This window comes from Aulonocara stuartgranti (genome assembly GCF_965226115.1).
Source record: "Aulonocara stuartgranti genome assembly, chromosome: 8".
Lineage (NCBI taxonomy): Eukaryota > Metazoa > Chordata > Actinopteri > Cichliformes > Cichlidae > Aulonocara > Aulonocara stuartgranti.
The window spans coordinates 23,443,570-23,466,223 of NC_138959.1; the positions used below are offsets into that span (position 1 = coordinate 23,443,570).

The window sequence follows — 22,654 nt, forward strand, 5'->3', positions numbered from 1 at the left end:
AAACTGCCAAACAATGTGCAAACTTCTGGTTTTATGGAGGTGCTCACACTTGCTGATGATCAATTAGTCAAGACCATTTGACTACGTGTCAGTTAGTCTGCCACTTACTTAATTCTGGCTGCTACTTACCCCCTGAATTCCTATGGAAACAGTTACACAGCACTTACTTACTCACACAATGCTTCATTTTCATTAAATAAATAAATGTACAGTAGATGAATATATAATATATAATATTTAAATACAGTCACTGAAAAAGTATAGATGAAAAATTCAGTTGCATTTCATGTAACTGCTAACAGCTCAGTCACCTGAGGGCAACATGGGACATCAACTACACACTAAACATCTGTCAGAAGTCAACAGGTGTAAAAATACAATGTGTAATATTTAACAATGCAATCTATTTTTAATATGAAAGGCTTCCACTCCGTGTTCAGCTGCTTTTAAAAAATTAAATAAAATAAAAACTCCCTCCGAAATGGGGCAATAGACTTATTATAGTATTATAATTGAAACACGAGATAAAAGAGTAGACGCATAGTTGTTTCATTTTTTAAATGCTAAAATCTTTCATGCTAACCATTCGCCACTGTTACATTTTTGCATCACACACAGATTCCCTGAGCATTAGATGATAAAACCAGTGCTCTGTGTGTGCGTATTTGTGTGCCACCCCAACGTTTGTGAGTCGCCGGGACCGAAAATAGAGAAAGAGGCTTTGAATGAGTGACACCGATGAACTTTCCTCCCCTCTGCCTCCGCGAGCTCCTGCCCACGCTGCCATGGACCTCCATTCAAAGCTGGGCCATTTGAATACTGGCGAGACAATCCTCCTCTTAGCATTATGAAACTGCCCTCAGAAGGTGTGCATTCACTGTCTGTTCACCTCTCTCGTTCTCCCCCTCCCCTCCCTCCCCCTCATGCCCACTCTGTTTTCTTTTCTATTATGGAATCGTTCCACTACATGCAGGTATCAGGCAGACTCTGTTATCGCTACAGCTTTGTGTCTTGGAGGTTTTGGGAGTGCGCTTTGGGTTTCTTCCTCTCATGCAAAAATCTTTGTTTTGTTTGCAAACACCAGGGTGTCAAATCATTTTCGTTTAAACTTCAGAGCAAAGTTGAGCAAAGTCGCGCTCTCGATGCGAGGCAACCAGTGTTTTCACGGCACCAAAATAACCTGACCTACCAAATATTTTGAGGCACGAGAGCTGAAATCAACTAAGTGAATAAAAACAGGAGTCAGGGATAACTTCATGGGAGAATGAACAGCAGATATTTGAGTCTTTAAAAGGGTAAAAGTAAGTATGGAGTATGCAACATCCTCTCACACAGTGGCTAAAATGAGCAAAGCCTTTCACAAACTTTGCACTGGAGTTTAAAAGGTATTGTTGGCAATTCAGCGTGACTCACCTTTACAGTCATCTCAGTCACAAAGATTGCTGTGAAGATGTAGTTGGACACTGTCAGGAAAACCCGCTCCTGCCAAACAAAAGGGAAAAGGAAAGAAGAGAGTGAGAGAGAGGCTTCGTTGAGCGGAGGTAGTTCTCATGAAATGTTCTGAGCACCTTTTTTTTTTACTGTTTGCTTCTAAGCTGACTAGTGTACAGCTGAATAATGCATGAGAGCTGCTTTCCACATACACTATCTGAAAACATGTTTGTGCAAACACCCCTATTGTACGCTCTCTAATGATAGCTGGCAGGCAATTATAACGTTTACTTTGTATTAAAACAACATGAAATATTGAAACAAGGGATCTGATTTGGTATTTATGCTCGCAACCTTATAAGAGCAGTAAAAAAATGTACTCAAATATCTCATAAATCCCCGAGGGGTAAAATTCAAGACAATAAATGAGATCAAATAAAAGGAAAAAAGGAATTTTTGTTTTTTAAAACAATGCAATGATAGAAAAACTCTTCAACTCCCTGAATAAACAGCACTGCACTGGGAACAAGTGGAATAATAACAACAGCACACTTTAAAAAATTGTTCTTTTAAATACAGTTGAATGCTGAAAGCACTGGTGCCTTTGAGGAGTAGCACAGGAATGGTTATTTCAGCTATTTTGTGTTGGTGTACATTACTGTGCAAAAGTTTCGAGTCATCATTCATTTCTTTATTATTCTGTTTCCAAGGAACCTGACTTTCTTCATTTCTTTTTTTAAAGAGTCTTGAATAGTAGTTCTCCAGGCTTTCTGAAGGTCTTTCACAGTTTTCTTTGGACATTGGCTGCTTTTTCACTCAGTTTTAGTCGGGTCCTTTTACCTCATTTTCAATAATGTTTTGTTTTATTGTGTTTGTTTGTCAAGCCACTTAAACTGACCTATGAATCATTCAATCACAAAGGTGGAATTTTGAGAATAAACTACTATCATGTTAAAAAAAAAAATTATTGGTTCTAAAAACACGTCATATATTACAAAAATAAGCTGTTTCTAGCGATTTCACTAGGAACAGTATTATACTGCAAAGCATATTTTCAGTATAATGTACATTATACTGCACACTGAGCTTTTAACTGCTGACAAATCACACTGTCAGCACTTCACTGTAAGTTAACTGTGAAATTTCTCACAGTGAAACACACACTGCTTGTGTTGAGAAACAACAATTAAAGGCTGAAATTGGCACTTCACCAATTAAACAAGCATGTTGCATCAGATGCTTTATTTTTTCATGAGAGAGTCATTTTCAAAAACAAGCACCATTAATTAGTTGTGTGTATGCACACAATTCAACACCATATCTCCATCTATACACAATCATATCATTGCGCTCCCATGCTCCCCTGTTGCCTGAAGCAGTATCTCTCAGTAGTTTAGTGTGTGCGCATGCAGGAGAGGATGGGAGCCTATTTACTGAGCTAAACAAGGACTGAGGAGAGAAAACAAGCACGAATAAGATCCTTTCACTGAGTGCTTGTTTACCCTGCATCCCCTCTGTCTGAGGAGACATGACCCTGTCCTGCCGCTGAATGTACATGTGTGCGTGTGAGCGTGTGTGTGGGTTTAGGTGGCTCTCTTTCCCACGGCCTCCAACTACCATCACACATACTCAGTGGAACGCAAAGTTATGCACACACGTATAAACAGAGATGGCAGTCCTGTGGCGATTTTTCTGAAGTCTCTGAGAACGTCAGGCATGACATCACTGGGAATGCTGTCGTAGCGAGGGTTTATAAATTCCAGTCTTGACATTAGCCATTCCTGTTCTCTGTAAACAAGTGTTCATACCTCCATTCATTACAAAGCAACAGAAATTTTGATGTTAAATTTTAAAGTGTGCGTCACTAACTAAGCTGCAAAAAGTGCAATTTGTTCTCGGTCTAATGTTCAGTTCACTTTTATTTATATAAGATCAAATCAGAGCTACAGTCGCCTAAAGGCTCCTTGTATTGAAAGGTAAAGACCCAACAATAATACAGAGAAAATCCCCACAATCTCACAAACCTTATGAACATGCACTTGGCGACAGTGGGAAGGAAAAACTTCCTTTTAACAGGAAGAAACATTACATAATATATCTCACTTAGCCAAGCACCTTTTTAATGTCTTTTATCTAAGGGGTTTTCACAGTTGCTGTGTTTAGTTTGTTTAAATCAAACTCTGGTTCGTTTTTTCCTTTTGTTGTGGTTCGTTTGTGCAGATGTGAACACAGTAATCACGCTCGGGTGCAGACCAAAAATAACAAACTGGAGGCGGTGGTCACAGCACGTTTTCAAATTAACTCCATAGCAGCTCATTCATGGTGTAAACAGGTGACCAGACCCCGATCTGAACAAACTACCAGGTTCAGTTTACTAGTTTGTTTAAAAAGTCCCATAGCCACGGATACTGTGTGTTCTGGGATGCAGCAAGTTAGTATAAATTTCCTCTGTGTGAAAACAAACCAAATCACTGGAAAAAGTTAAAGTTTACAAACTCATCAACTGATTTGGGCCAGAGTAAACGAGCTACAGGTGTGAAAACGCCGTAACATTCACACACATTTACACTCCAATGAATACATCAGATGTGTCTGGCCAGATTGGCCAGATGTTTCTAGCCAAAAAGCGGACATAAAGCATAAAGTCGTCCACTATTCTGGACCACAGTATGTGAACTATAGGTGTTTAATGCCCTAAACACACATTTTTAAGAACCCTGTAGAAGAAGAAAGAGCTAACATTTTGTAACTTTTAGTAAAAAATGCAGGTTGCTGCCCACTGTAGATACCAGAAATACAATGGTAATAAATTTGGTGACTGCCAGAGGTGAATTAAATTAGCTAATAAAGCTTGTTTTTGTTAGATACTTTGACTGAGTTAATATTGGGCTACCTTTTAAGTGTTGCAGAGCGTTAATTGCCCTGATGCATGCTCTCAATCACTGAGAAAGGAAATCCCAGAAAGTTGATTCTGTTCATTAGGATTTAGCATTTTCAGTGGGAGAAAACATTTTGTTGATCATTCAAGGGCCTTCTTCGGTCTGAAGAAGAGACAGCTAAATGTACAGGGTGGGCCATTTATATGGATACACCGTAATAACATGGGAATGGTTGGTGATATTAAAGTCCTGTTTGTGGCACATTAGTATATGTGAGGGGGCAAACTCCTCAAGATGGGTGGTGACCATGGTGGCCAAGAGGGTCATGTGACACATCAAACTTATTGGTAATGTCACAAGAAAAACAATGGTGTGCTTGGTTTCAACATCTGAAGTGTTTGTGAGTTTGCCCCCTCACATATACTAATGTGCCACAAACAAGACTTTAATATCACCAACCATATAGCAAGCTAAATAAAGATATACAGGCAGGCTAAATATAGTGTACTAGCTGCAATACTGCAATTAACCAGTGTCATTTTAGCTAGCTAAATGGCAAAAAAAAGATGAGTCATCTTTCATTTCACTTGATCATATCATCAAAAAAGATGAGGCAATAAACTTTTGTCTATGTATATTCTCTGGGTCTATTTCTCTACATCTTGGATATATTTTTAGCCTAAGGCAGGACAGTGACAGGAATCCGGGCACCCTCAATAGGAGTAAAGCACCTCCCTTTTGCTTCTTAACCTTCATCTCCGGTGGTGGTGGTGCTGTTATTCGCAGTTCAACACCTGGAATCTTGTTTGCCTGACCACAAGTCTGGTCGCCCCAGGAATCAGACCCAGTTTGAAGTAATGCTAAATATAGTGGCAAAAGCCAGCTATGACCTAGAGGTACTTTGTTTAGCCATATGCCAGTAAAAGCAAAACCCATTACTAAACACTTTCAGTAGGTGATTTACACTGGAAGCCCTTTAGAGGTTCAGTGCCTTTCTTTTCTTTAAAGGAACTCAGTATCATTAGTTATATAATGAACACCGTGTAGTGATGCACATAAAAAAATAAATCTTTCATCACATCCTGTGTAGAGCACCACTTCTATCTTAATTCTGTACTTCTTAAAGGTTTTTGTGGCTGTGTAGTTCATTAAACATACAGCCCAGGGAATATGAGAAGTGTCACAAATGTGGTATTGTCATAGTTTAAAAAAAAAACCCAGACAAATTAATTCAGGCTACATTTTGCATATACTTCACAGAAATTAACTGTTTATAGCCATTTACACCTGTTTATACTGTAAAGAACTAGATATGTATTTTCCCAGCAACATACTGTTGTTGTACTTTTCAGAGGGGCTGCTGTAAAAGTGCTGAAACACAATGTGGATCAATCTGCCTGTGCTGAGAAACAGCAACCAAAGGCAGAAACTGGCATTTCTCTTTGTGTCTAGCGGCACTTCTATTCTAAAGTGGTCTGGAGCGATGACGCGGCCCCTGAAAACTTCGATGGATCGTACATTATCCTGTTCACGCTGATATAATTCAGTTTAGAGCTTTAGACAGTGATGCATTGTCCCCTAGCTCAATTAGAAATAATAAATCATAATAGGTGCTATAATCATCCTCAATCATTTCCACTGAGCTACAGGACGACAGTATCCAGGCAACACACAGCACCAAACCAAAACAGTAATGGACCGCAAGCCAAATGCAATGCGAGTGACATAACTTCCAGGACAATAAGCTAATTATGTAGCGTGCATTCCACGCTAAAATGTTGTGACTGAGACGCTTTATCTCTGACATTTCTATTTAAAGTAAATTACATGTGTTGTCAAGTTGGCGCAGTGGGGTGATGTAGAGCAGGTACTTTCAAAGAGTAGCAGAGTGATAAAATATACATGTTTGGATGTTATAAGCCGATTCACAGTCGGCTTCATTAATTCAAAACAACCCGCAAAGACAAACAAATGGCATCATGCAATGACCACCCAGGCGAATGAGGTCTGTAGCAGTAAGCATCGCAGCTCGCAACTGTAATGACTGCTCATTCACTTGTTTGAGGCTGCTTTCTGTGTCATACATTTCCATCTCATTTCAATAACGACCTCTGGGTGCAGGCCGGACACGGCGGCCACGGCAGGAAGCTGGCGAAATATATGTGCATCTGAAAATACTGCTCTCTGATGTGAATCCTAGAGCGGCTGCTGCGCTGGATTTCGCAGACGTGAGAGGGGAGAAATCAATGCTTGTGTATGTGTGCGCGTTCCTTCTGCCTTGATGAGAACGGGCGGCCTGTGGAGGCAGCCTCCATTTGTTAAACATCTCCTTTCCTGGACATTAGCCACGTACACCAGCCCACGGATAATTGAATCAATTACAACAGTGCTGTCTCCTCCGTGTTTCAGTCGCAAAACAAGCAAAACGCCACGTTCCAGCGAGACTGAACTGCAATTAGGCCGATCCGCGGAACACCTCGCCCAGCGAAGGAAAAAAAACTAAAAAAAAACCAAACAGTGATAATTATTGTGTTTATGCATGGAACTTCTGGGCCCGGTTCTGCTGTTATTGCTGGAAAGGACACAGAGTTAGGTGTGTGTTTGTGTTGCTGCAAGGCATCCTGCCAGTCCTCTGTTTGAAGGGAATGGCACATTAGCGAAAGAGGTGATGGTGTTGATGATGTAGTGCAGTAGGTACAGGGGTATAGCACACACTGCTGGCTTGCAGTCAAACAGGAGTGGTTCCCTGTTAACACTATGCTCCACTCCATTTCTCTGCACAGAGAAAACTACACACCTGATTCTTTCCAGGCGTTCGTGTTTGTCTGAGCAGAGGTTGGAATTCCCTTTTGTCTTCCTTTATCTACCTACCTACCTGACATGTTGTGACACTTACAGCGCTTTTGGAGTCGATTCGAGGCCTCTCCATGGCGATGGTGATGCAGTTGAGGAAGATAATGACCAGCACGATGTGGTCAAACATCTTGTGGGTGATGATCTTATTGCACAGGATCCGGAACCTTACAAATAAAAGGCAAAAAGCAAAGAATGGACATTTCTGTGAGAGAGGAAATAGGCTTGGCATATACAGAAAAACTGTCCTATGTTCCTTAACAGGACATTTCCTCCAATCCATCCACACTACAGCCACTGTCACATGACTGCCTTAAACACTACCTTAAGGCAGTGTCTGCTTCCTTTCTCCTCTAAGCCTGCAAACGAGCACAGTGCCCTCTGTCCACCACCAGTAGGTGAAGCATCTTGCCTAAGAACGCAACGACTGAGACTGTCCGAGCCGGGGCGCGAAACCGGCAACCTTCCGATTACAAGACGAACTGCCAACTCTTGAGCCACAATGTGCACAGCGCTTCGGAGGTAGACAAACCCGCTATATCTAACTGTGGACACACGGCAATCAACATAAGGATAAGAACAATAATACATTTAAAAATAATAATAAATAATACAGTTTAAAAAATGTGTAAGCATTACAGAAATACTTAGACAAACGCAGCAACTTAAGCAACCAGGCATGGCTGCTCTCTCAACTATATCAGCAACTGGAATTACAGCAACATCTGCAACTAACCAACCTGTACTGCATTTAGAGCCAAAGATAGAAACCAAACATAGCAGCTCACACTGCAGTCCCAAAAACTTAACCGGCTACTGCAACTGCAACAAAACCTGTACAAAAAAAACACCAAAATGTGGTAACGCCTTTAAATACTGAAGCAATTCAATTTACTTTATTACCTGCAACCAACAATACCTACTATGAAACTAACCACCAACTGGAATTACTGTAATAGAAATGCAATTTACAATTCCACCTGTGCAAGGAAAAAAAGTGTTAAAATTACAGCAACACCTTAAACCAAACACAAACATCTCATGGAAAAAAAATCATCCATTGCAACTACGGCAACAAAAGATGGCAATCCAAGAAACTTACCCAGCTATGGGAACTATGGCAAAACCTTTAACAGTATGTTGCAAATCCTGCAAATACAAATTCCATCAACAGTAAACCAACTGCAGGAATTACAGCAACACCAATAACTAATCACAGTGACTAATCAAAGTAAATCAGTTACTAAAATTACAGCAACACCTCCTGCAACTAAACTACCAACACAAAACAAAAAATATAGCAGTACCTGCAACCTACAACACCAACTCAGCAACTACACCAGCTGCTGCTAATCTTGCAACTAAGATATCTATTGATACTGCAGTGGCACATGAAAAAACAGCAGCCTTAACAACTTAAACAGGTAGTATAAATACAGTACCCATCACAGCGGATAGCCGCCCCTCCCTGAGCCTGGTTCTGCTGGAGGTTTCTTCCTGTTAAAAGGGGTTTTTTCCTTCCCACTATTGCCAAAGTGCCTGCTCATAGGGGGTCATATGATTGTTGGGTTTTTACTGTATTTACAGTACAATATAAAGCGCCTTATGGCGATTGCTGCTGTTATTTGGTGCTGTATAAATAAAATGTAAAATAAAAACAAAAACACATTGACTTCTGGAACAAACCAGCAACTAAATCAGCCTCTTCAGCAACAGAAACAGTTTTCAGTAAATAAGCAAAGACTGCAGCGTCATACGTTAGCTATTACAGATATATCAAAGTGCATGTAGCATTGTTATTGTAGTCAGCTGGACTTTGATTTTATTTAATAGCTGAGCTGATGAGATTTTGGATCATTGACTTTGTAAGAGTGTGTCACATTTTACAAGCATTTCAAGTGTGTTTCGTCTGGGAAACCCTCAGATGTACAAACACTGGAGCAAAATGTGCAGTGTTTCCTCTGAGCTGCACTGGCGTAGACATTTAAAGCGCCACGAAATGGTTCTACTCATGCTAGTGGAGGCGTGTTCCATAAAACCTGGAATAATACTATGTGCCGCACAAGGGCATTCATAAGAAATGAACAATCTCATTTAATTTAAGAGCGCTTGTCTCGCGTACAGTAACTCTGTAATGAAGAGCTGTAGATTTAGGAGTCATTAATTATGCCTTGCTTTCATTACACAACATGAAAAGGTTCTCGTGGCTTTCGGTTTGTGACAGCAGGGAGAAAGAGGGAACGCTTGTCATGTATGGCAGCAGGGATTAAACTGTGCATCAAATCCACTTTGATGCCTCGTATCAGCAGAAGTGTACAGCAGAGGACAATATTGTGAGGCTCAGATCTGGATTTCAGGCTCTATTTGGCAATACAAGCATCGCTGTGTCGACACTTGCTGCATTTGTGTGGCACGTGTGTATGCGAGTGTGTTATTCATTGTCGTACAGGCTGTGGTATTTCATATCTGTGTGCAAGAGGCTTAATGATAAAGAGTTTGTGTGTTTTCCTAAAGTGGCGTAGCAGCTCCTCCTCTGATGTTAGAAGAGCTCATTCTCTGGATGTGAACTTTCATGTCAAAGTCAAATAACCTCCTCTTCTTCAAAATGCACACTAAAAATAGGGGGGAAAAACAAAAAAAACCTGCCACTACAAGATGAAGTGGAAAATGCTCCGTTCGAAACACTCGCTGACATCTTGGTGTTTCTATGACGGATTTCGACGCGAGCTTGAAGCTTTGCCCTGAGATGATATTTACTGACCTTTTGAGTTTTCTAGCATCAGAACTTTTAAATGACAGCTGACATCATTGACTTATTCATTGCGGTTAGTTTTAGCTTTTCAAATGTCACAAAGAACATCTGAAAACTCCTCTCTTGTATAAAGCTTTGAAAGTCCTTTTCTTAATCCTCTGAAACTGCTGATGGTTCTGTAGACTGGCCACCATTGTTAATTAGAATGTTAACATGATTTATTACTCCAACTTGTGGTACAAACTGGTTTTCAGGTTCAGCTTCCAGGTTCAGCTTTAGTTGATATCTCATCAACACAGTACAGTGGTCCCTCATTTATCGCAGTAGTTAGGTTCTAAAAATAACCCGCGAAGTAGCCAACTTTATTTTTTTACAATTATTATAGATGTTTTATGGCTGTAAAACCCCTCACTACACACTTTTTCCTGACAGGCTCAAACATTTCCACACTTTTCTCTCTTGTTTAAACACTCTCAAAGTTCAAAACTAGAAAAATAAGTCCAGTATTACAGAATGAAACCAAAGGCACCCGCGGTTGCCTTTGATGGTGCAAAACATTTCGTCGACATTTTTTGCATTTGTTTGAGAAAACTTACGAACATACAGTACGACACTACAGAGTCACACTGCTGAACACTTTCTGTATTGTACAGGAGACACGACATGAGATTGATTGACAATGGTCTACAGCCAATCAGTACGCAGAACAAAATGGGCTGTAAAAAAAAAAGAAAAGAAAGAATTTCAGCAAAACAGCGAGACCGCGAAAGGTGAACCGTGTTATAGCGAGGGACCACTGTAAATACAGTCAAGTGGGGTGTGTGACTGAGTAGTTTGCAGAACCACCTAGCACTGATAACCTGAAGTAACCTTTATATGTATGACATTAACAGTCTGTCATGTCATTGTGGAAGGATTCTTCTTTACATTGTTGCTTCATTTCACTTTTCTTCATTTGCAGGCATTTGTGCAGTTATGCCCTTAAGATCCTGACACAGTATTTCTGTGTGTTTGACGTCTGGGCTTTGACTGGGTCGTTGCATGAGCTCATTTCAGACTAGTTTTAGCTGTCAGAACCATGACCTCACATTTCACTGTGGAATACTTTGCTACTCAGAGGAGTTCTTGGTTCACTCAGTGACTACAAGGCATCCAGGTCCCATGTATGCAAAGCAAGCCCAAATCATCACCCCTCCACCACTGTGCTTGACACTCATTGGGTGTTCAATTAGTTTGTGCATTATGACCAAAAATCCCCACTTTGGTCTCATCTGTCCAAAGGACATTGTTCCAGACACTTCAGATAGAAATGTAGCGGGTCGGCGCTGGCATGGAAGTGACTGGCATGGAAGTTTACAGCACAGGGTTAAGAAGGGGTTACGTCATATGTTATGATGTAGATTTCCTGCTGCACTATAATTCAGGCATTTCCTAAGCAGCACGTGGCTGCTACCGTAAGTCCCGGACTACAGAGTGCACCTGATTAAAAGCTGCATGCTCTAATTTTAGAAAGAAAATCAATTTTGTACTTGTACAGGCCGCACCGGATTTTAAGCCGTATGCGTTTCACTCGTAATATGAGATATTTACACAGAAATATTACACGTGAGGATTTTTAACGTTTAATTTAATCTGTAAGGTAACATAAACATGGTAACATAAACATACAAAAATACATACTGCAAATGCTTTTTTTCCTCGAACAGCGCCTGTAACACGGCTACCTTTAAGTATACGTACGTATCAGTAACACACAAATTACGTTGCTTATGTTTTTTTTACGGAACAGTGCACAAACAAGATAACGTCTCTTAACAACCGGTAAAAATATATACCGTATATATACTACTTATCAATTTTATTGGTCTACTGTTACCAAGAAGAATGTTTTTGGCTGCATGAAAAAAAAATGCATTCGCCGCACAGGGTTTATGCTCTGCTTCTGCGTGAAGTCCAGTTCACCATTAACTTTTTATAATTACCTGAACCGTGAACCGTTTTTTCCCACACTGTGTTCACAGTGTGGGAAAAAGGTAGTGGCTTATGACCCGAAAACTACGGTACTTAACTTCTTAATTTCTGCGGAAAGAGTAAGGGCTTCCTTAGTTTCTCCCTGTGAAAACCTTTTTCACATGACTATTATGTTTTGGACATAAACTCACAGTTCTCTCACATTCTGCTCACACCTTCAAAATTCATATTTTTCAGCATACTTGTAAATTTTGTCAATTGAGTGTTTTGTTCGTGCCCTTTTTGCAAATTGCACTCACTTCTCATAATTCCCCTGCCACTTTAACAGTGTAGGTGGTAGACTGTCTGGTCCGCTTGCATCCTCTGCCTTAATTTTTCATGACCTCTTTGTAGCTAAAAAAGACAAAATCCACTTATACTAATTACTCAGTTCTTCTTGTGTGCATTCCAAAGAATCCATAAACCGCATCCCTTCCTGTGTGCTGGATGATTGCCTTCCTGGAAAGAGCTGACGGATGCTGGGAACAGTTAACATTTTCTTCAACCTGCACGGGTACATATTTCCTGATAGTGGAAAGCGGCAACATACACACATAAAAAAAACGAGCCACACATCATTGCTTTCACTATTTAAAGGAATTTTAAAACCCGCTCCCTGCTTCCTGTTTCTTCTATTGTTGCCTGTATCTCACTATCTGCTGACGTGTCAGTTCTCCCACAAAGTGCAGCCTTCTTTTGGGTTTAATCACAGTCTGTACGGGGTACCGCATGGGCCCTGCACATCTCTGGTCCACATGTTGACAGACCACTGTTCTTTCTTACCGCGAACATGTCTAATCGCTGTGACTGTACCTCAGTCTGCCTGCACAGCTGGCCCACTCCTCCACTCATTAAAAACTTCCCCTGCAGTAATCATCAGTAGCGGCAGTAACAACAGCGTAGCACAAAAAGCAGGTTGAGGTGAACTCGGGTCCATGTGAAAGCTGCTGGAGTTTGGCCTCCCGCCGTGCTGCTGTCTCTTGATGTGATTGTGAGCACAGGCAGGCGTCTGCGGTGGTTCAAGGCCAGAATGGGCGCCACGCTGAGCCTATGTCCTCGGTGTCACTCTCAACGATAGCCAGCTCTCGCAGCCTGCTGTGACTGAAAGCCAGCTAGAAGTCCAGTTTGAGTCAAGCTCCTTCAGTTTTCTTACTACTCCAACAGGAGCAGAATACATGGAGCTTTTCTTATTAACCTTTTCTAAATTATAAGTTATGAACAGAGAGGAGAACCAGCCACAGTTTTTAGACTCGCATATGCACTGTAGCTCTCCAACACTGAACAGATGGGAAATTATCTCTAATAATATGGACGTACACTTGATTTTGATCTTAATTTAAAGCATATGATAAAGTGTTTTGTTTAAATAATGTATCAGTCAGTATAACTTGAGTTTAGGATCAACTGTTGTTCACTTTATGAAGAAAGCAAGAAATACCAGAATTTTCTGCATAGTAAATCTGCTCCCTTAAAGCCCTGTGCCTGAATTATACTTGGTTACATTCACACAAATTAGCTCAAATAAAATAATTATGTGTATTTTTTGTCATTTTAAATGTTAGTGAACCAAGTGGATCAAATTCCAATACAAAAAGAGCTATTTGACTCGTCGGTAACAAAAAAAGTCCAAAGATTTCAGGTGGAAAAAAAACCTTTGGATAAATGTGGATCATTTGAGGCATAAATTGCTGCAAAGTAATTAAAATGCTACGTCAAAATCAGTGCACAACCCCGTGGTGTTAAAGCTGGCACACTGTTAAAATACAGCAACGATTTCAGTCAGAGCCAAACAAACACAGCCCCCTGATACCACTGCAGGAAAAAACACAAAATACACATACCATATAAATACACAAGCTGAAACCAGTAACCATGAGTATGATATATAGATATTATTTAAAATCTTTTTGAGTTTACTGAGTCTTTAACACTCCCCTTATGCTTCCAAATTCATCATTAAATTAAAACCATCACAGCAAAAGATTAAAGCATCTTCTGAGTTGAATTGGCTAAAATACAGCTCCTGTCATGGCGGGTTGTTCTGGGATGTTTAATTAGCATGTTGTTGTGGCTGGGGCAGCAGGCTGGGGGCCAGGGTGTTGCTTAGTGTTGCCTTCGCAGCCACATCTTCTGAACAGACAGCAGAGACGCTCGGATCAAAGCTCCAGAAGGGGAGGAGGAGTGAGGAAAGAGGGGGCGAAGTAGAAGGGGAGGGAAGCGACAGATTCAGCACGTGGCCAAGATAACATGCAGCACTCAGAGGGAGAAACTCCCTTCCTCCCTCTGCTCCCGCTTACTCACCCCCTGACATGGCAGAAATGTGCAGATAAAAGAGACTTCTGAAGCGAGAATGTAGGACGGAAGAGGCGCTGATATCGGCAGAGGGGAAAAAATGCTGATGCGGTCGCAGTGCGGTTAAAAAACTCTTTGCCATTTTAGTCAGCATCATGGGATGTCAGTCAGACGCAATGGTAAGACTTGTTTCAATCTTTTTTTTTGGTACGCTGATGGCTGCGACAGTAGAAAGCTGCTTATAAGCATCTTCCTTTTGGAACAACAGCGTTCTGTGCCCAGGATGAGTATGTAAAAAAGATAGTTTTATGGCAGAAAAACAAGAGGGCAGGCCAAAGATCTATAAGTGTGGAGGTGATCGGAGATGTGAACATTACCTTGACTCTGAAGGGAAGAGGTAGAGCGACCAGGTATCTCTCTGCTTACACCACGCCGGCTGTTTTTTCTCCAGCCAGCGGAACAACCTGGCAAAACGACCCTGCACGGAGTAAAAAGTGCACAGTGCATTTATTATTCATCTGCACACAACTTCCTGTTGCATATAGTGAGCCACAAGCCCGTTCAAGAATTTCTGAAATATATATGCTTAAAACCCTGTTTGGTTTATATGTATCACAGACAGCAATGGAATAAACAGGGTTCAGTGAAATAGGCAAGAATTAGAAAGACATGCAATATATGCAAATTTATTTGAAGACTTTTAACATGCTTAACCGATCAATAATCAGTTTGGCCTTTGCTTAAAATTCTAATAAACTTTTTTAGCCTAATTGCTAACCTTATACAATTATCTGGCCTTAGACCTGCAAGAAAACCAGTCATAAGAACAAGCCCACTTGGACGGTGACTGACCAGGTTCACCTCCTCCTCTGCGTTCTCGTCTTCGGTGTTCTCTTCCAGCGAGACGTGTGTGGGACCCAGGACTGATGGAGATCCCTTTCCGTTGCAGTCATTGTGTTCTGGGGGCCGCAAATGGCTCAGGGAGGGGGGTCTGGAGCTGTGCATGCTTGCTGAGCGGTACCGGTAGGGCACCTACACGAGGTGAAAAAAAATGTAAATAAAAAACTATGGAAACTAATTTTAAGTTACGACTCCCAGTCAGGTGTCATACTGTCCATGAATCTTAACAATTAGTACGAGGTTTAAACTGATAACTGTTAGAGGGGTCTACCTGGAGTAAAGCATCAGGTGGCAAATCCATTGAGCTCCGAGTCTCCACTGACTCCATCCTCCTGTGCCTGGGCCCTCTCTGCGATTGGGACATGGAGTCCGTCCTGGCCAGTGATGCGTCATCTTCCTCCATCAGTCCACCACCTCCTTCTCCTCCGCCCTCCCCGTCTTCTGAACTTGAGCCACCCTCCCCCGACAGAAGCGACCGTCGCTCCCCGGACTGCCTCTTCTGGCGTTTGTATGATGGAGCACGACCCAGGCTGTTCCAACTGGATCTGCGGCTTGTCCGGCCACTACCGGAGCTCCATGGGGCATAAGGGGAAGAGCTCCGGACACTGGTCTGGAGCAGGAGGGTTGCAACAAACGGGAGGAGGGTAAAAAAAAGTCACAAGTGTAACTGCATAGTGCAGTTTTAATTTTGTGGCTTAGTGCTTTGGTTATGCAAATAAAGCCAGCTGAATACAACCGACGAGGCTTTGCGTGAGGTGAATTTAAGTGAGATTCATGCTGACAGATAGATAGGAGCAAATGTAGGTATCAACATAATCTGTCAGTCTTTCATCGTTGTCATCAGTTTGTCAAATAAAGAGCAGCAGTGGTACCAATAAGTTGACTGTGAGACTGGCGCACTTTATTAATCATCATCAATCATTATGACCCCACACATCATTAGAGCATACAATGTTTTTAGACGCACATTCTGGGGGAAACAGCTGTCAGGAAAGGGGTAAATTCTGGCATTTATCACACAACACATGTGATATTGATAGCTATGTGACAACTTGGAACTGGATTATTACCCAGCAGTAACTTCCAAAAGGTTTAAAAAGGAAGCCAAAATGAACGTAGGGTGGTATCAAAAATTAAACTTCCTCTAACGGCCACTAGGGGCTCACCTCAACCCCACCAAACTGTCAAATGCCATAGACTTTTAATGAGCATGTTTTAACACTGGCACAAAAATCGGGGCTAGTGTGTATAGCTAAATTATGCCTTCAAGCAACATACTGGGGGCATTGATGTTGCCTTTTTTTTTTGCTAGCTAGTAACAAAGTCTAGCATGTTGCTGACCAAGCCAACTAGCTTTTAACAAGTACATAGTATAGTTTTGAGTCAATTTAAATAAATTCAGTTTCATTAGCTTTGTGCCAAATCACAACAACAGTCAGCAGTAGGTTAATATTGTAAGGTAAAGACTGTACACTAATACAGAGAAACCCAACAATCAAATGTTAAGTTCTTAGCACTGGCTAGCTACTTAAACTATGTTTCTAAATAGCAGTCCACAAGCCAAAGGGTGATGTCAAAGTAGCTACATCCATGTTTTAAATACAGTCCATGGTTATTACATGAAAATTGGCATGCCCTTTTGTTTGTACATGAGAATATTAAATAAATACACAAACCGGTGATTTCTCATAGCAGGCTGGGTCTACAGAACTGCTGCTGCCTCGACGAGTCTCATAACCCGGGTTGGATTCACCTCCCACGGGCAACTTTGGTACGGGCATGGGGGTGGCAGCAGTGTGGGTAATTAGCGGTGGAGTCAGGTTAGACTTCAGGTCCACATGACCATTTGCAGGCACTACTAGTGGAAGAAAAGTGAATGAAAAAAGAGGACAAAAACAACACTTTACAGTGGTGAAATTGATAAACTGAATAAAGACATGAGAAAAAGTAGGAATAAGGGAAAATGTGGTACACCCTCAGTCATACAGTGACTATAAAAAACAACAAATATATGCCTCTTACTGTTATTGAGCAACATGAATATTTCAAGAGGGCATTAATCTTATGGGATGCGTAGGAGAGAATATTATGTTTGGCAGCAACACAAATGCATGACATGCAGGGGAATGCAATTTTAATAACGCTAATTCCTCCGTCTTTGAAACTTTATCCGAGGCCTAGAAGATGTTAGGCTCTTCCAGCTAAGTAAGCAGTTTTACACAGAGCATTTGAAGGGGCTGAAGGGGAGATGATACAGTACATCTGGGAGTTGTACTCTATACATATAGTAGTGTATCCACTGGGCTTTTCAGTCTTTGCCAACACTTATTAGAGGGGATGGTATGAGGAATTATGAATGAGGCCACTCTGCCGACTTGATGTTGTGTAGAGAGATAGCCGGGCACGTGCCCACCGAGAGTGGTCGGAAGCGGGAGAAGAGAATGACAATAGGAGGTTACAGACTACAGAAGCCTGAGGAATGTTTTCACAGGGTACTTTTTAAATGCCTGAGGCCTAACTTACTGCTGTATCACAAACTTTTACGTGCAATTTTTAAAGAATTGCAACAGTGTGCAATCCACAGGAGTCTAGCAAAGATAGGAGAGGGGAAAATGCAAACACAGATGGCGGGTGTTTAAACAAATGTTCGTAATAGGGGCTTTAAATGAATCCCACAGGCTTGAACTGAATTGTTCCCGTTGAGCTAAAATCAATATATGTAGTCTATGTACATGCTGTATGAACAGCAGATGGACATGCCTCACCTGCAGAGGCCGATAAATCCTTCTTGCTGCCGTTGACGTCCTCCATGCTTCGTGCAAAGGAATCAATCTCTGAGCATGATTTAGAAGCATCACCCTTGGCACACAAAAAAAGCACACATAAAAAGTGTTACAGAAAAAAAAAACCCAAAACATCTGTGAAATTATCTGGGGGGATTTTTGCAAGATTTAAGAGAAAGCAGGTGGGTTGACGTTGCCTCTAAACACAGATTGCTGCTCAGCTACCTCTACTTTCTGCTTAACGTCAGTTCTGGTTCAGACCTGACTGCGGATCAGTCAGTAGAAGCAACCTCTCTTTGTAAGCAGGTGGGTGGGGGTGTGGTCTTCATGCTCCCGGAGACGGGCGCTCACAGGTAACAGGTGGGGAAGGTCATTGGAGTAAAGCGTTGCCATGCAAGGAGAAGTGATAGAGTTCAAAGAGAAACCACACTGAAAAACTGAAAGTTAAACAGTAACATGAAGCTTTTTTTGTCTTTAGGAGAACCTGGCCCGAATATGAGTTCAAAACTTTGGAGTTGCTGTGACTCATTAACAGCTAAGAGCTTCAGTGTGGTTGCTGGTTCTACGGTTTTCACAAGTACATACAAATACGCAAAATTCCATAAAACATACTCCACTGTAGCATCTCTATAAGTCACTAAAACAGTTTGACTTTTATCAGAACAGCCGAAGAGATTTGGTCTTCTTTTGTTCTCCATCATTCTTCATTTACAGTCTTTGAAGTTGTCCTTTGTCTTTCACCGACTTTTCACGAGCTCCTATAATTACTCTCTTCTAGCCTCTGCCACATGCTGCTTCCTATTTACAAATCCGCTGCAGTTGAACCTCAGCGTCCCTGTTTGTATTTGTTGCGCTACACCAGAGCCCAAAGACTCCATTAATATGTGTGAGGGTGCCAGGTGGATGCTGGATTAATAGAATGCCGACCCAGTGAGTCAGACCTCTGTGGTAGCAAAGTGAATAAACTGTATGCAAAAAAGCCTCAGGACCTAATCACCATGCACCTCCTTTTGAACTAACAAATTACTTTCCTGATACTTCCCATGAGTATTGGAAAGAAACAAAGGAGGAATGGATATATTGCACATCGTATTTGTTTACTACGGGAGTGTTGGGTATGCTATCTTTGAGAGACCAATTTGCATTTAATTCTGCAGTTAAATCTACTATTTTGTACCCCAGACCTATCTCCCTTAAACTCTAAAGGATGGGGAAAATACGTTAAGAGAGTCAAGGGCTACTGCAGTCTTCTGTTGTTACCTTGCTCATCACGTTCCTGCATCTAGAGTGCTTCATTTGTTGTCTCGCAGAAAGAAACGTGAAGCTGAAGATATGTGGTAGTTACAGTAGCAGTAATTTCTAAAAACAGATATCAACATATCACGATAGAATTTATGCACCTACTGGGTACAGTGACTTCCTCTCACAGTCCAGTCACATGGATTTTAGTTTAACTTATGATTCTAAATTAACCCTAGGTGTCAGCGTGGGGATGAATGGTTCTCCATCTACGCGTTAACCCAGTGATGGACTGACAACCTTTCCAGGGTTTACCCCAACTGTTGCCATCTGCTGCACTGCAACCCTATTTTTGAATAAGTGGTTATGACAATGAATGGATGGATGGAAACTTCTGCAGTGGTCCTACTAGCGTTAACCGATAATGGCTTTGGCTTTACCCAGGTGAATAGCCACTTCAAAAAACAGGATAAAACTGTCATTGTTTTATTAGCTTTTTACTTTAATATCTGTGTTAAACGCCAGACAGCTATCACAGGTTAGAAGTAGTAGTAGTAAAAGTCAGAACAGTAAGTAATCCTTCTTTATTTTATTTCAAGGGTCCAGTTTGGAACATTATCGTTTTCCATTCTTCCTCTAAAACAGATTATTCATAGATTTGGGTTATCTGCCACTTGTACCTTCCTGTTAGACCCAAAGTCAAACAATGATTTGATCAAAACATGATTTTTTTTTTTTCATGTCTGAATTGCTCCTTCAACCTTACAGAAGCTTTTGTTATTGGGTGCTGGCTGATCAAGTCAATCAACTGATCAAGTCAGTCTACTAGTTTTTTTCAAAGGAGAAGGTGACCAGTTGCAAGAAATCGTAGCAATTAGTTTTAAGGTAAGCGATATTGTGAACACCTCAGTCACCTTCAAGTTATAAAGAACCCAGCTGCAAGCCTTTTAAGTAGACCCAGGATGTCTGTCTACATTTACTGAGTAGAGCAAAAAAACAAGATGTTAAAAATTACATTTAAGGCTTGACCTTGACTTCAGTAGTTTATAGGGTGTTACAAAGTAATAGTAGTAAGTAATGTTTCTGTATTTAATTTCAAGGGTCCAGTTTGCAAACTGTTACGTTATTGTTTTACATTCTCATTAACTGTTATGGACAACGGAGTAGTAGGGAACAAAATGGTGGGGTTTCAATATTATTGAATATTTTGAGAATAAAGTCAAAATTTTGACATTAAACTTTTTGTTTCAACTAACAAGTGCTTCAGCTGGTATACTCTGTACAGCAGTGTTTCCCAAACTTTTGGAGCCACGGCACATATTTCACATTAGAAAAATCACACGGCACACCACCAAACAAAAATGTCACAAATAGCATATTGATCATTTTTCCCCCACGCACCAGGTATAGCAGAATTGGTTCAGTTTGTCCCCAGTATAGCTTTTTTTGCTTTTTTCTGAACACTACTCGTACTGCGGCCTTCATCTGGGTTGGAATTTTTCTCCAGGACCCAGGTCAGATTGTTTACTTTTTCTTTTCAAATATTTATCTATTGCTATTACGCGCTGCGTTTTCTCACTCACAGCATGACTATTATGTAATTTCTTCTTGGTGTTTTACTGGCAGTTGGCAACCCATTTCATTACAGCAGGTAGTTGTACTGCCCTCTAGTGGTAGAGAATGTAATTGTTCTGCCCGTTACTCACGCTGGTGCTCCGAGTACTAATCAGGTGAAACCAGATAATCTTCCACGGCACACCTGATCATTTTTCGCGGCACATAGAGAGTGGTTGGGAAACACTGCTCTACAAAATGACTTGTGTAGATGAGTTAACAAAACAACTTGATCAGCTGGCCTGTTATTGCTGTAATAAACCATACCCCTCTTTACTGCACAAGAGTGTAACCATTGATATCCTTGCATCTGTCCATTGCCAGCTATTTCTTTTTGCGTAATCCGGCTAGCTCTTCCAACTCTTCCAGGTTTGTGTAGTTTTTCCTTCTGACCACATGCAGCTTTCACCATCCTCATACCTAACTGTACTTACCCATATGGAAAAGCAATAGTAAAGACTTCTAAAAGACTTGCATAAGATGTGGCCTACTTCATATAGTGAATCATATAAGGCTTATATGATTTACTCATGAAAGTGGCCACTTTCTCATTACTTTCATATATTGTTTTAGTAAGTATCCCTCTGGACCCAGTGGAGGTGGTGAGTGACAGGAGAATGGCGGCTAAGCTGTCATCCCTGTTGGACAACGTCTCCCACCCCATGCAGCAGACTGTGACAGCACTGAGCAGCTCCTTCAGTGGGAGACTGCGGCACCCACGGTGTGGGACGGAGAGATTTCGCAGGTCTTTCCTCCCCACTGCTGTCAGACTCCACAACAAAGACTTTAACTGAACAAACACACACATCCACACATGTGCAATAACACTAAGTGTAATAATCCTTTCTGGCATCGTTGTATTTTTACTCAGTTGTATATAGCATTCGTATTCTATTTTTATCTTATTGTATATTTTTATTCTATTTTATTCTACTGTATATAGTATATTATTTTATTCTATTCTGTACAGCTGTGTACTGTATTTATTCTTATTGTATTCTAATTTTTGCGTCATAACTTTTGCACTGTCCACTTCCTGCTGTGACAAAACAAATTTCCCACGTGTGGGACTAATAAAGGTTATCTTATCTTATCTTATCCAAAACATACAAGTTTTATTTATATAATTTTTAAAGGGATCTTATATCTGTTTTCACTCTTGTTTTACACAAGACAGATACAAACTTTATAAGATTTATATATATCTTTTCCATATGGGTAACTCATCTACAGAAGACCTTTTATAGTGGGTATAGTGGTCATGACTTGAAACGACACAAATTTAATTTCCACGTATTGACTTCAAAATGTAAAGATTAAAAATGGGCTTTAAAATAGTATTTCTCAACGTAGTATTTCCACTTTATTCTTAAATGAACAATAATAATGAAAAGAATCCTTTTTTTTTAAGGTGGCCCAATACTCCTTCATAAAAAAGTCCCTCCAACCTAATTCCAGTGAAACAGAAATCTAGCACATCTACTGTTTTTGTTATTTTTTGTTTTTTAATAATTAGTTTTAAGGATCTTCCTACATTTTGGCCATTTCTGACCTTCTAAAGATAACATCTTGTAATTTTGATACAAGTGACTTCTGTCGGTTACTAAGTCCTGCCTTAAAGCCTTTTCGTTCAGAGTTTGATGCTAAACTGTTCTGATTAGTTGGTCTGAATATGAATATTTTGCCTTGTATGAACCAGTAGTTTTGTTTTTTAGAGCAAAGAGACCGAGGCTAACATTTGTTTAGCACTGCTCTCGAAAAATGTCTGAACAGAAGCGTTAAACCGCAGACAAATTGTCACACATCCACCAACACACAGACGTACCGCTAAACCAAACACAGAGCCAACACCCACAACAATTTATCACCACACATAAATTTACAAAAGAAAAAAAAATCTG

At 40.7% G+C, this 22,654-nt stretch overlaps 1 protein-coding gene across 4 annotated transcripts in view; it reads right to left on the reverse strand.

Moving 5' to 3' along the window:
* Positions 1-22,654, reverse strand: part of cacna1g (calcium channel, voltage-dependent, T type, alpha 1G subunit) — a 214,964-nt gene that overhangs the window by 69,355 nt on the left and 122,955 nt on the right. For 3 of the 4 annotated variants that reach the window (XM_082543656.1, XM_082543657.1, XM_082543654.1), the window contains 7 exons: positions 17,883-17,976; positions 16,794-16,975; positions 15,389-15,727; positions 15,070-15,249; positions 14,595-14,695; positions 7,207-7,330; positions 1,414-1,482 (listed from right to left, as the gene is read on the reverse strand). In XM_082543656.1, coding sequence (XP_082399782.1) covers positions 1,414-1,482; positions 7,207-7,330; positions 14,595-14,695; positions 15,070-15,249; positions 15,389-15,727; positions 16,794-16,975; positions 17,883-17,976 — 1,089 coding nt within the window. The remainder of the gene's footprint in view (positions 1-1,413; positions 1,483-7,206; positions 7,331-14,594; positions 14,696-15,069; positions 15,250-15,388; positions 15,728-16,793; positions 16,976-17,882; positions 17,977-22,654) is intronic. The other variant, XM_082543655.1, reaches the window with a different exon arrangement.